Consider the following 12,517-nt stretch of genomic DNA (forward strand, 5'->3'; position numbering starts at 1 on the left):
GCCATTTGACGTAGAAAGTCTGATCGGATTGAAAAGCCACGTTTATCAGCATCTAGTAATTTCTTGACAAGTGTTTCCTCTTCAATTTTAGACAATTTATGGCCATTGGCGCGTATTTCTGACCGTGGTTTGATGCCTGCAAGTCGATCACGAAGGGTAGATTCAGGCACGCTATATATCCTAGCAGCCTTTTTTATTTTTTTTATTTTTCCAGACTTTAATGCAGTAATGGCCATTTGTATGCTAGATTCCTTTGATAAAGGCATATTATAAAGATAAAGTAGAGAAATGACGCGTTGAAGAATGTTGATATGCAGAAGCAGCAGAAAGGCGCGGTTCGCCCGTAAGCGCGGCTCGGCCGTGGAGTACGTTATGCAGTTTTTATGCATCAGATCGCCACCCCGAAATCCTTCGGACTTCAAGCAAGCTACAGAGACCACCCACATACAACGAATTCGCCTCAATAGCGCAAAGCTGAATAAGTCACCATGTATGTTTCGCATGAAGCCCGATTTAATTCGGACTCATTATATCATCAAATGCTCTTTGACGAACTATTACCCGTATCACGAGACACATATATACCTCTTCGCATCCATCTCTCTTCTCAGATAACCTGATTACCTCTTTAACTCATAAACCTATTCTATCAGCATCAATACCCTGAGTGAAATGCCCCTTGTTTGGCTTATAACTGGAACATCCTCCGGCTTCGGCCACGAATTTGTAGCCCAGCTGCTATCCCGCGGCGATAAGGTTATCGCCACAGCGCGGATTCTGTCTAGAATCTCTGACCTGGAGCAGCTGGGACCTGATGTGGCGACCTTAGTGCTGGACGTTACAGCGTCGCAGAGAGAGTTGAATGACAAGGCTGCGGAGGCGATTCAGGTCTTTGGGAAAGTCGATGTGCTCGTTAATAACGCGGGATTTGTCAAGTTTGGGTTCTTGGAGGATCTGAGGTTCGTCTATGCGTCCTATCCTTCACTATATACGAGAGATGTTGAGCAAAGGCAGTGAAGATGATTATATAAAGCAATTCAAAACAAACGTCTTCGGCCCCATCAACGTAATCCGGGCATTTCTGCCTTACTTTCGGTCCCAGAGGAGCGGAACAATCGTGAATATTGGATCGATGTCCGCGTGGGAGACGTATCCCGGAGTAGGGCCTTACTCTGCTTCCAAGGCAGCGTTGCGTTGTACGTTTACATCTCTCCCACTTCGTCATTTGTTGTAATCATTATTAAGGTTAGATACAGATGCCACCGAGGCCCTAGCGCAAGAACTTGGCCCAACCGGGATAAAAACCCTCCTTGTCGAACCAGGCCAGTTTCGCACTGAGCTCTTGGGTCCATCGAACAGTATGTTTGTTGAGACGAAGATCCCCGAGTATCAGGACGCAGCGAATGCGTCGTTTGGGGCGTTTCGGAGTGCCCATAGTAGACAGAGGGGGGATCCGGCGAAGGGGGTGGCAAGGATTATTGATGTGGTGAAGGGGGAGGGAGAAGCTGCTGGAAGAGAATGGCCAGGGGAGTTGGTCCTGGGACCGGATGCAGTTGGGGTTATCAAAAAGAAGTGTGATGGGATGTTGAGATTGTTGAGTGATTGGGAAGGGGTTTCTAATTCTACTGATGTCTGATCCTTGAAAGAAATGACCTTGAGGTACACGGTAGCTGGGTATAGTCTGGTTATTCAATGTATTCTGTTCAGCGATTAGAGGTAATAAAGATTGGAAGCGTGTATAAAACTGTCTCGCACCCCATACCCGCCACTCCAGGTAAGAAGGGCCTTCTCCTTTAAATCTCCACTATGGGCCTAATCTGAGAAAGGATACCCTCTTCCCTATCGCCATCTCTCTCACATCCCTATGAACCTTCTTTTCAAAATGCGTAACCGACATTTGCTCTTCACAGGACAAGTGAAAAACAATCTTAAGAACACATACCTCCTTCTCGAACTGCAGACATGATGCTTATTGCTCAAGACATCGTCGACCAGAGAAGACATGCCAAGGCTTAATGATAGCTTTGAATGCGATTTCATTGTTTGCGGGCAGGTCAGCCAGTTGTGGTATCGGTTTGGGCGGTTTCGTCACCAGTCGGCCCTTTGCGTCCGAGTTTTGAAGAGTGGGATCTTCTAGGTAAGTTATGGTGGTGCTGTTAGTATAGAGCTGAGAGCATTCCTCATTTGAGTTGGTGGTCAGGAGATAAATGAGATTAAGTGCTCAGTTGAATATGATTTGGATGTCGATGAGGTGCTGCAATGGCTTAGAGGGCAGTTATATGGATGTTTGCTCAGATATACAAGGCCACTGCTAGAATAAAGTCCGTACTCCTTCGTTCATTTCCCATGCTCGCTCTCTGTATATCGGCCACAGCCCCAATCCTCATGCATAGAGTCGTCCTCTTTGAAACCCTAATTCCAAGGAGCAGAATAATCAGGCAAGGCGAAATTACCTGTTTCACAGTCCAATGCTCACTGACGAAGTCATCAAGGCATTTATCAGTGATGCATTTCACTAGTCTACTCTCGTTTTTGTCTCCTCAAGCCGCGCAAGATCCTCCAGCTCATCCGTCTCCTTCATGACGACACGCGGCTCTCGACCTCCATTAGAATAAGGATACATGACGAATCTATGGCATTGCCAAAATCGTTATCTTTCTTCATCTGAAGAGCAACTATTATGTCATCGCGCTTACAGTGGGCGGTTGTATCTTCTGCGTGAGGGACACCAAACCCATTTTCACTTGCTGGAATATCAATGGCCTGCTGACGACACTGTACACCTGGAAAATGCTACACAATACAATGCGAGAGAACAGAAGCTAGGCTATTCGATAATACAGCAGCTCAAGTGTCGTCCTCTCAGCCAATTTAACAGCCAGCCGGGTAATCCCTATTGAAGGGAGTTGGCGAAGAAGTCCAGTTCGAGCGGCAGGTAAAATGCAGCCCTCGGCGGTCCACTGCCGGCCCGAGCATATATTCTTTATTTTTCCATGATTTGTTCATGATATGGGTTCAATGGTTAAGCATCTACTGGTAAGATCCAATATAACAAACCCCACAGCAATGTTGGCCAGGCCCAATCTAGCCGTCTTGGTCGTCCACCAAGAGGTGGAGTAGTGCTGCCAGACTAAATATCTCCAACCTGAGGGTTTGTCCGTATAGCGACTAAATATAGCGGAGTACCGAGGTAATCTTGTCAGCACTCCTACAGCCATGCAGATTCCGCCATAATCACTACTCCTCACGGAGAGATCATGTACATACAGTCATGCACTAGTGGAGGCTAGAGAGTCTGTAACAGTGGAATTTCTAGCACGTCTCCAAGTCTAAGATGTAACTTTTGCCAGGTGTCACCATCTGAATGTCGCCTATGCCAAGTGAAGCTTCGTGCTGGTCCATAGATCTTCAACACTCATCGGTATAGACATAGCTCTGAATGGGTTACGCTAACCGCGGGTGTGTGAGCAGCAGGGATATTGGCGCAATTGTTCCTGATGCCATCTTAATCATAAGGCATCATTATGGCGTGCCGACGCTAGATCTAAGCACATACATAGAGGACCAGTGACCTCCTCCGGCCGGGCCGCCTATAGCTTCCTTGATGGGGAGATGGAGTAAGAGGCTTTAAATGTTGAGAAAAACAATATCAGATAATCTCCTTTTCCTGGTGCATCCCATGCTCAGGCCTCGCGTTTGCTGTGACAACGCTTGGGAATCCGTATTATAGCCCTATAACACACATAAGTGCTTTGCAGCATCGATGAATCTGTACAGACCGCAGAAGGGCCAAAATAGACGTTGTGGAGTTGCAATACCCATATTTTTTTCTCTGTCCTCCACCATGAATGCTTGATTGTATCATTTGCTTCCTCCATGTTGAAATCGTCTACATCCCACGCGAACTAGAATTGGAGACGTTAGACGTACTCATATTGGCCCAGATAAAGCAACGATGGGCAACGTATAAAGTAGCTCACGCAATGCATCTTTATTTCCGTCGGATTGCAGGCTGAATTTTTTCTTCTTCCTTCAAGGCACTAAAGCCTGTTATAAGAGCCGACAGTTGCTATGTCTTTACGGCGCCCTTTCGGCGGCTGTACCAACAGCGTAGTCTCAGGCTCGCAGGAAAAATCAAGGACTGCAGTACAGTATATTAGCGAGAGAGATGGCAATGATGCACCTCCTACCTATCAGGATGCGTCTGGGGCACCAGTCGAGAATAACTCTCCGCTCGGATACTCCGTCGGCCCTGTGACGATCACACTGCTGAATATCACCATGATGATTAGGGCCAGGATATACTCTACGCGTAGGTGCCGGTGACTATGCTGATGTATCTTACTGAGATCTAACCTAGCACAATCCATCCTCTCTGGCACCGGTTCCGTGGGAGCGAGTCTCGTGTATTGGACGCTTGGGTACCTAGTACGCCCCCAACTCAAAGCAGACAAGCGAACTGGCTAATTACCTATGCAGCTATGCCTCGGCTCTGGGGCAGTCTTCCTCGAGTTTACAGCGTACTTCCCCAGCCGCTCCGGTTCCGAAGTGGCATACCTCGAACAAGCGTATCCCCGCCCAGCATGGTTCTTCCCAACCACTTTCGCAGTGCAGAGCGTGATCCTCTCGTTTGGAAGCGCGAATGCTACTGTCATGGCGAACTATCTCTGGGCTATCTCTGGACATGCGGGGAGTGAGTGGCAGATTAAGGGAACAGCATTGGCTTGTTATAGTCTTGCTACGTTGAGTACGTCACTGCCCAACTGAACTTCGTCCCCTACCAGTCACAAAATCGGTTACGGCGGGATTGACAAGGGTGCAGGCCTAGTCTTCAACACCAAGTATGCCTACTGGTTTTTTAACACCGTTGGCATCGTCAAGATCTGCACATTGCTATTCGTCATCATCACCGGCTCCGTCGTCCTCGGCGGGAATACCAGAGTCGAGAACCCAAAGGCGAACTTCCAGGATGCGTTGTCTGGAAGCTCGACGGCTACGGCGTATGGTTTACGATTGCTTTGTACCGGATAATCTTTTCGTATTGGGGGTATTACAATGCCTTTAATGTTGCTAATGAGGTCAAGGTATCCAACCGACGTGTCTGTTTAATGCAGCATTAGAAGTTACTAAATGGTATATAGAACCCTGTCAAGTCCCTCAAGATTTACGCCACGGCTGCCCTGACTACGGTGTATCTCCTCTATATGTTCGCAAATGTCGCGTTCTTTGCGGCCGGTTAGTTTCTCCTGCTTTCGCTTGGATGCCAACACCAGCTAAGACCATCCAGTCCCCAAAGAAGAACTCAAGACCTCCAGCCTGATTGTCGCAAGCCTCTTCTTCAGCAAAGTCTTTGGAGACGGTCGCTCCGTGCGCGGCCTAAACTTTCTCATTGCCCTCTCCTCCTTCGGCAACATCATTGCCGTACAAGTTGGTCTCTCGCGTCAGATCCGCGAATGTGGGCGACAGGGCGTGATGCCATTCACCAGGTTCTGGGTCTCAACGCGGCCATTCGGAACACCGCTTGGTCCCTATGCGGTGGTCTGGTCCATGACGGCGTTGATGATCCTCGCTGTTCCGGGGGGCGATGCGTTCACCTTCGTCAATAACCTCAGTATGCTTCTTAAGGCGGTTTTTGATCTCGCCATGGCAGTTGGGATCTATGTTGGATTATTGGTATTTTTATCCTGATCCTTACCTATACGCCACTATAAAGCACGCTAATTTTTGACAGTCCAAAACCCTATCGTCGACAGATCACCATTCAGGCCAGGTCGTCTGCTACCGCGATTAGTATATTGCGACTAGGCTACCTTCAAGATTTTTCCATGTCAGTAACTCTCGACTTGCGCTGCAGATGATATTGAACCAGAAGAGGCATGACATGTTACCTGCGACTTGCTACCCTAGAAATGACGAGGCCTCATCGAAGAACAATCAAGGTTTCAACGGCGAAGGGCCTGTTACTGGCGAGAATGACGCAGAAGACGATTTCAGGAGATTTCATGGCGGGAGGGGTCACCAAGGACTTATTTATTGCCCTTTTTAATATAACGTTACTTCGGATTATTTTACTAAGCGTCATATCCCCCTTTTGACTGCTATACTAGTCCCATGATATATGCTAAGCTCATTAAGTGAGTCCTACCCGGACCAACCCTAACTCTTCACAGTTAGGTGAAAAACCATGCTATGCACTATGAGAATCCAGCCAGATCAATGATACCACGCAATCTCTCCATCACCGAGACAATCACCAACAGTCGTAGCTGCGAGCTTCGTATCAGCGAACTCTACCCGTTCAGTTCAAAGACAAACACAACTTACCTATCAACCCTCGAGCATTAACCTCCTGCAACATCCTCTCTGCAAGACTCGCAACAGTCCAATAATGGATATCATGCGCCAGCACAATGTTTCCACCAGCATTCAGCTGGTCTAAAAACAGCTGAAAGCTCGTATTAATGATTGCGTCGGCATCCTGGTTCTCATAGTCCTTTGTGTCGACACTCGTCGAGATGACACGGTAATCGAGGTCGCGCATCACCTGGAGCACAAGCTCATTAGTCTCGAGGTACGGCGGCCGCATGTACGCGGGCGCTACCCCGAGCGCTGGACGGATGACATCCTCCAGGCGGGTCATCTGGGAGGCGATTCCGTCGTAGCCCAGCGAGGGGAGGGAGAGATGGTCGTATCTAGAGACAAGATTGATAAGTGGACGTGTAATAAAGACGGTTAACTGGATAAGCTTGGCGGGTGAGCGTACGTATGCGCGCCGACTTGGTGTCCTTCGTCGCGCATGCGTTGCAGAAGGCCTGGGTTCTGTGCCGCTGCATCGCCGAGGACAAAAAAGGTAGCGCGAGCGGAGTACCTGCTGAGCAGGTCGAGCAGCTGTGGTGTGTACTCGGATGGGCCGTCGTCGAATGTAAGGGCGATCGTGTTTGGCGTTGTGCATTGGGTGATGACCTGGCCTGTTGGCACTCTCCGAACCAGGGGCAGAGGCGTGGTTAGGGCATTCGAGGCAAAAGCTGTAAAGACGAGAGCCAACGTTGCGAACATCTTGGACCTTGTTTGGACCTTGTTGGACACTGAGATGCCGCTATAGACCAGTTCTGAAGGCGGATAATATATTCAGTCCGCGGTCACAGCAGCGGAGGGAGTCTTGCGAGAAGATATAGCAGCTGCATCGACTCATGCATCGCATAATATGTGACAGGCCCCCGGATTATTACAGCTACCTCCAGCCATTATAGTCTGTTTGTTTTGTCTAGCCCTGTTGTACAGATCTCTTCGGAGGAAGCTCTCCCTGCAGGTCTAGCCGGCAATCAGCCAGAATAAGCAAGCATGGTTGGCTACTGCAAAGTGATGTTTGTGGGCACCGATCCTTTCTGAGCTGTTATCTTGCTAGCGACTGCACCTTATCGAGAACCAAGAATTAGCGTTCAGCTAATACGAGAATAGGAAAAAGCGTTGGCCATGATTCGACCAGCGTGGAGTTCGATCTGCATGGACAAGATGCGCCCCGGCGGGCTATCAGCCCAGTTCTGTCCATTTGCATGGTACGAGTCAGAAGGGAGGGTGCGGAGAGAGCCCTTCTTGGATAGGTTTCAGACTGTTGTTGGTGTGTCTCTATACCCCTTGCTGGATTTCGGCAGAGCTTCCCCGAAATGTTAGGGCAACCTGGAGGAATCCAACAAGGGATATGGAGACTGCACGGACCGCTGACATGTCATAGACCTCATCGATTTGAGAACAATTCATATCGTCTGAGGATCTGGATGTGCTATCTCATCCCATGCTGATCCCTGTTGGAGAAACCTCGGACTTGTCGCCGACGGTACAGGAAGCTGCAGCCTCTTCGAATAGTAATCATACAACAAACAGAAATTTATAGATTACAAAGAGCTCTTACAAGGCTTCTTATTGACGTTCTGAATATTTGATGGTATCACTATACACCTGCATCTTTGTTGAATGAAGCGGCCGACAATCCACCAGTCCACTTCCACTTCCACTTCCACCATTTCGTCCCTACCGTATCTCACATCATCATCTTGATAAACCCGTGAAGTGGGTCTCGCCTTCTGTTGGATAAGTCACTCGCTAAAATAAGTCAATTGAACCGGGTCCAGACTTCGCGTAGGCAGAAGCCATGCCGAGTGGGCCTTTGACAACTTTCGCCATGCGGCTCCGGCAAAGTTGAGCCAGGGTTAATAAAAGTGTAGCCTCGTCTGCCACTGAAAAGGCAACAGCATGTGACTACCTCATTCAAGACTCTGCTAGAATGGGAAGCCCTAGCTGACTGCGGCTCCTCCTTTTTTCTCCACAGAGTTGCAACTAGAGTACTATGCAAATTGAGAAGCCCGGCTTCTGAGGAGCATTCTGACTTGGCCACCAGACCACCCGATATTATCTAAATTACTCTTGAGACGTCCTTCCGTCACTAAGGTACGCTCATACCCCGCATGGCCGGTTGGCATAATGGACAGCCCCTGTTCAATGGACGTGCACTGCAGCCGCTCCATATGCTTGGAGCTCTCTCTGGGTCTGCATCCTGACGTCATGTTCTTTAACAGCTCATGAGATAACGTATAATTTTATATATCAATCATCGTTAATCTCTTGGAACCATGGCATCTGGGTCAAGCAGCAGGAATAATGGAGGAACGATGGCCATAAGCTGCCTGAGAGCCTGCAAGTACTGGGCATTCTGCTGCCAGTTTAGAATCCCCTAAATCTTAGATAACAGTACCCATGGCCTATCGCCTCTCACAGATCTGATAAGCTCCTGCCGCACGGCTACGAAGCTTGTGGGGTTGTACAGGGGGCTCATCAGGAGCAAACAAGATTGATGACTCATGTGGCCAGTAATAACCAGGCTATTCTAAACTTGACAAGATCGAGAATGCAAGAAATAAATTGGCCTTGGAACAGTGTAACGTATCATTGATAGGCAAATGCGTCTCTAGCATAACCGAGGTCGCCAATTGTCTTTGATCATACAGCTTATTTCCATTGTAACCAGACCGTCTACTCTAGAGCAATGGAAGCGACTGTAAACCAGCCCTGACACTTCCTCCTCAGAGTGTTTTTAAGGAGAAAATGCTTGCTGCTTCTGGTCTCCCTTAGATATATAGTAACTGTATACCCTCAGTTGTTTGTCTTCTCCTTCCTCTTCAATGGGGTGGTGTAGGGTATCCATGGTCTAATGGTCGAATCACCGCCCTCTTTTGTTTTATTTGGTTTGGGCATTTTGGTGTTTATTTTTTTGCAGCTAGCAATGAGTGATGACGCAACGGGTGAGTGCTCTAGAATTTCTTTTTCTTTTTCTTGGATAGAAAAAGAAGAAAAGAAAACACATCAGCAAGCCTAATTCAATATAGTTCCTGTCCGGATTGTAAGGCAGCGGTCGCTTGCGTTTGCCTCCTTTTTTGGTCTTGCATTGGTGCTTCGTTCTTCATCATGGTTTATTATATCCCTATCTGGGTAATAGAACCCCAATTCCGCCTCCCATTCTCCTCGAGGAAGCTAATATGCCCTAATTCCAGTTCCAAGCCATCCGTGGCGCCTCCGCCGTCCGCTCGGGTATCGACTCCCTTCCCATGATCCTTGCTAATGTAGTCGGCATTATCCTCTCCGGCGCTTTGACGACCAGCCTGGGCTACTACGCGCCTTCTTCATTGCCAGCAGCATCATCACCTCGTTGGGCGCGGGCTTTATCACAGCTTTCACCGTCGACGTCTCCCAGTCCCGTTGGGTCGGATTTCTTTCTCTACGGACTAGGTGTCGGCTGCGGATTTCAGCAAGGTGGTGTGGCCGCCCAGGCTGTCCTTGCGCTCCCATACGTATCCGTGGGCACTGTGATTGTCATGTTCCTGCAGATGCTCGGTGGTGCACTCTTCGCCTCCGTCGCGCAGAGTCTCTTCACCACCAAGCTGACGGAGAATCTGGCTGCGCTGGAGATCCCAAGTCTTGACTCGGTTGCCGTGATTTATGCAGGCGCGACTGGATTGCGGGAGCTGGTGGCTGAAGAGCAGTTACCTGCAGTTCTAGATGCGTATAATGGGCCCCTGATCAAAGTCTTTCAGCTGGCGCTAATCATGGGTTGCTTGAGTACTGTGGGTGCTCTGGGTATTGAATGGCGTAGTGTGAAGAAGAGCGATGGCGTTGCTACGATGCAAGACTAACCTACTGGGGCTCTTGACGTCCGTGAAAACAAATCTGTTCCTTTATAGCAGGACTTGGATAGTATCCAGCCAGGCGTAACATAGATTTACGTCTATCAAACTATCTTGACTTGGTGCAGCGGTCCGTTGAGTACGGGCTTATTTAGGTTGATGTCAGCCTGTTTTTTCTACCTGTGACGAGATTATACCTGTTAAATAAACTTACTACGACGTCAGAATGATCAGAGTTGAGACGCAATAAATGCCGCTTGTAATGACCGGCTGGTAGAGGTTGGTGGTCATGTATTATCATAAAATATATCTAGTCTGGATACTTTGCTCGACTTGACATTGTCATTTTCCAGTCAGTATTACGCTTCAACACCAAACCTACTGATATTCAGCACGCCTCCTATCATATTTGTCCTGTTCCGGTGCTTACTTGAACGTTCGATAGTCAACGCTGCCACAACACGGCAATATTCCTCTTTAGCTCGCCCACTATCGGCAAATTCACGTTGACCCTGTTCCCCAGCATCTGCGGATATTGATGAAATCAGGCTCCATATCCGCGGTGTCAAATATGTGATATTATGTACTTCGCGTTCTCGACAACCAGTAACTTTGACGTGCTTCCGGGCTATTCGCCCGGCCCAGCATACCTGTTCATGAAAGGATAAAAGACATATTCTCTAAAAGTGCCTTCCGTCTCATAACGCCGAAACGGACGAAGCCCACAGTCGAGAATCAATCAAGTATTTTATTGACCATCTGTAAAAAAACCTGCAACGGAATCACATCAGGATACGAATGCTGTATGTCTCTCATTCCACGTGGTGGTGCACAATCTTTATACCCGTGGAATAACTGGATCTGCTCAGTTTATAGATAATGAACGTCGACGTTAATCAATAAACTCCCGGAATCAAGCGGTATTTGACCCGCGACTTGATCTCCTTATACGCATCACCATACTATGAAGAGGATTAGTTGTCTGGTCATCTGCCTCAACTCTCTGCACACCTGCAAGATAAAGTAAAACCAACAAACCGAAGGGTGAGAGAGAGAGAGAGAGAGAGCTTACCCTGTTGGTCAGGTAGTCGTCCAGCACAGGAACTCCGCGAGTTGTGAAATCATAGAAGAAGAAAGAGAACGTAAGAGCTGCCAGGGAGAACCCTCCAGTGACGAGTGCGTACCCCGCGCGCCAGATCGTATAGCCACCGTAATTGATGTTCGTCGCGAGAGAGAATAGTCCACCGCCATACGGTTTGCCCTTGCTTGCGGGATCCTTCTTGAATGCTGTCCGCTGAAATTCAGAGACAGCCTCTGTGAGGATCCCGACAAGGTATGCACCCGCTCCAATGGCAATAAGAGGGTTTGCGAATAAGGAACCGAGTGACTGACTTGAAGACGAGGAGCTTGGCGCTTGTGAGGTCATAGCCCAGACGGAAAGGAGTGTGTTGACTGTATTGAAGATGGTGTTGAATGCAGCGATGGTTATAGCGGAGGAAACGGGCGTTTCTTGCTCGGAAACAATGATCATGGTTGTGATCTGCTTGACGCTGCTGCCGAGAGCAAGAAGACTGACGAGTCCGTAGTAGGGCTGGAGGCCAGTGACGTTGGCAGTGGTAAATATCTGGTTTGCTGGGACTGACTGCCCTCCAAGCCTCTCAGTAGCTCGCGCCGCCCATCCCAAGCTAAGGAAGCGGTACTGCCACCACGCATCTAGGGCACTGAGGCCGATAAAGACGGCTCTGCCAAAAGGGGAAGCATCCTTGCGTCGGGAGACGTTATCGTGGAGAGTTTTGGGCGGCATGTCTAAACAATGCTGCGCAAAGATATTGGAAACAAGTAAAGCAGCTAGTTGAAATATCTTTGCGTTGACATTTAAAAGAACTGGGGCCGGTGCTTGCTAAATCGTTAATCTCGGGCTTGAAATAAAGTCTGAGGGTCCCGATTATTACATAAAGAAAGCATCATACTCGACCATTTTAATACCTTTAGTATATATGTACAGGCTAAGTTTTTGGCTAAGAGAAAAAAGAAAAAGGAAAAGAAAAGCGGGAATAAAATTTATAAATAATTAGATCTATAACTTTGTAATTCTAGATATAAAAAATTATACAGAAAAATAACAATTGCGTTAGTATTTATGCATGGTGTCAAGGTTCCATTCTGCTAAATAGATTGACTGATTCAGTGAGTAGGAAAGCGTTTGAGATATCTGCTCTTCAACTCTTTCCAATGATATAATACTGTATATCCAAAAATATGACTGCTGCCCCATTATTTGCGTGATCAGTATCTGAACGAGGGAGCTTCGTCAGAATATACGGAATCTCGTCCTGCGCAAG

General features: G+C 48.1%; 5 protein-coding genes across 5 annotated transcripts; 3 read left to right on the forward strand and 2 right to left on the reverse strand.

Annotated features, from left to right (window-relative positions):
• The first annotated feature begins 458 nt into the window (after positions 1–458).
• BDW70DRAFT_114463 (SDR family oxidoreductase) lies at positions 459–1,728 on the forward strand. The gene is made up of 3 exons (XM_073734612.1): positions 459–959; positions 1,015–1,196; positions 1,257–1,728. The coding sequence occupies exons 1-3, from the start codon at positions 673–675 to the stop codon at positions 1,634–1,636; spliced, it is 849 nt and encodes a 282-aa protein (XP_073592006.1). The 5' UTR covers positions 459–672; the 3' UTR covers positions 1,637–1,728.
• A 2,343-nt stretch (positions 1,729–4,071) lies between these two features.
• On the forward strand, positions 4,072–5,791 carry BDW70DRAFT_163738 (amino acid/polyamine transporter I; the record flags this gene model as incomplete). Its single annotated transcript, XM_073741354.1, has 8 exons — positions 4,072–4,312; positions 4,361–4,428; positions 4,480–4,747; positions 4,823–5,000; positions 5,085–5,097; positions 5,142–5,235; positions 5,288–5,673; positions 5,732–5,791. 8 exons carry the CDS (start codon positions 4,072–4,074, stop codon positions 5,789–5,791), a joined length of 1,308 nt encoding a protein of 435 aa, XP_073592007.1.
• Positions 5,792–6,213: 422 nt separating this feature from the next.
• On the reverse strand, positions 6,214–7,056 carry BDW70DRAFT_163739 (chitin deacetylase; the record flags this gene model as incomplete). Its single annotated transcript, XM_073741355.1, has 3 exons — positions 6,214–6,266; positions 6,325–6,692; positions 6,764–7,056. 3 exons carry the CDS (start codon positions 7,054–7,056, stop codon positions 6,214–6,216), a joined length of 714 nt encoding a protein of 237 aa, XP_073592008.1.
• A 2,403-nt stretch (positions 7,057–9,459) lies between these two features.
• BDW70DRAFT_163740 (uncharacterized protein) lies at positions 9,460–10,184 on the forward strand (the record flags this gene model as incomplete). The annotated part of the gene is made up of 2 exons (XM_073741356.1): positions 9,460–9,483; positions 9,546–10,184. The coding sequence occupies 2 exons, from the start codon at positions 9,460–9,462 to the stop codon at positions 10,182–10,184; spliced, it is 663 nt and encodes a 220-aa protein (XP_073592009.1).
• An 887-nt stretch (positions 10,185–11,071) lies between these two features.
• On the reverse strand, positions 11,072–12,032 carry BDW70DRAFT_171550 (uncharacterized protein; the record flags this gene model as incomplete). Its single annotated transcript, XM_073743247.1, has 2 exons — positions 11,248–12,032; positions 11,072–11,137 (listed from the first exon to the last, which is right to left on the reverse strand). Exons 1-2 carry the CDS (start codon positions 11,977–11,979, stop codon positions 11,072–11,074), a joined length of 798 nt encoding a protein of 265 aa, XP_073592010.1. The 5' UTR covers positions 11,980–12,032.
• Positions 12,033–12,517: the final 485 nt, after the last annotated feature.

The sequence above is a fragment of the Aspergillus foveolatus genome (assembly GCF_047715535.1).
Source record: "Aspergillus foveolatus strain CBS 279.81 unplaced genomic scaffold BDW70scaffold_78, whole genome shotgun sequence".
NCBI classification, from domain to species: domain Eukaryota; kingdom Fungi; phylum Ascomycota; class Eurotiomycetes; order Eurotiales; family Aspergillaceae; genus Aspergillus; species Aspergillus foveolatus.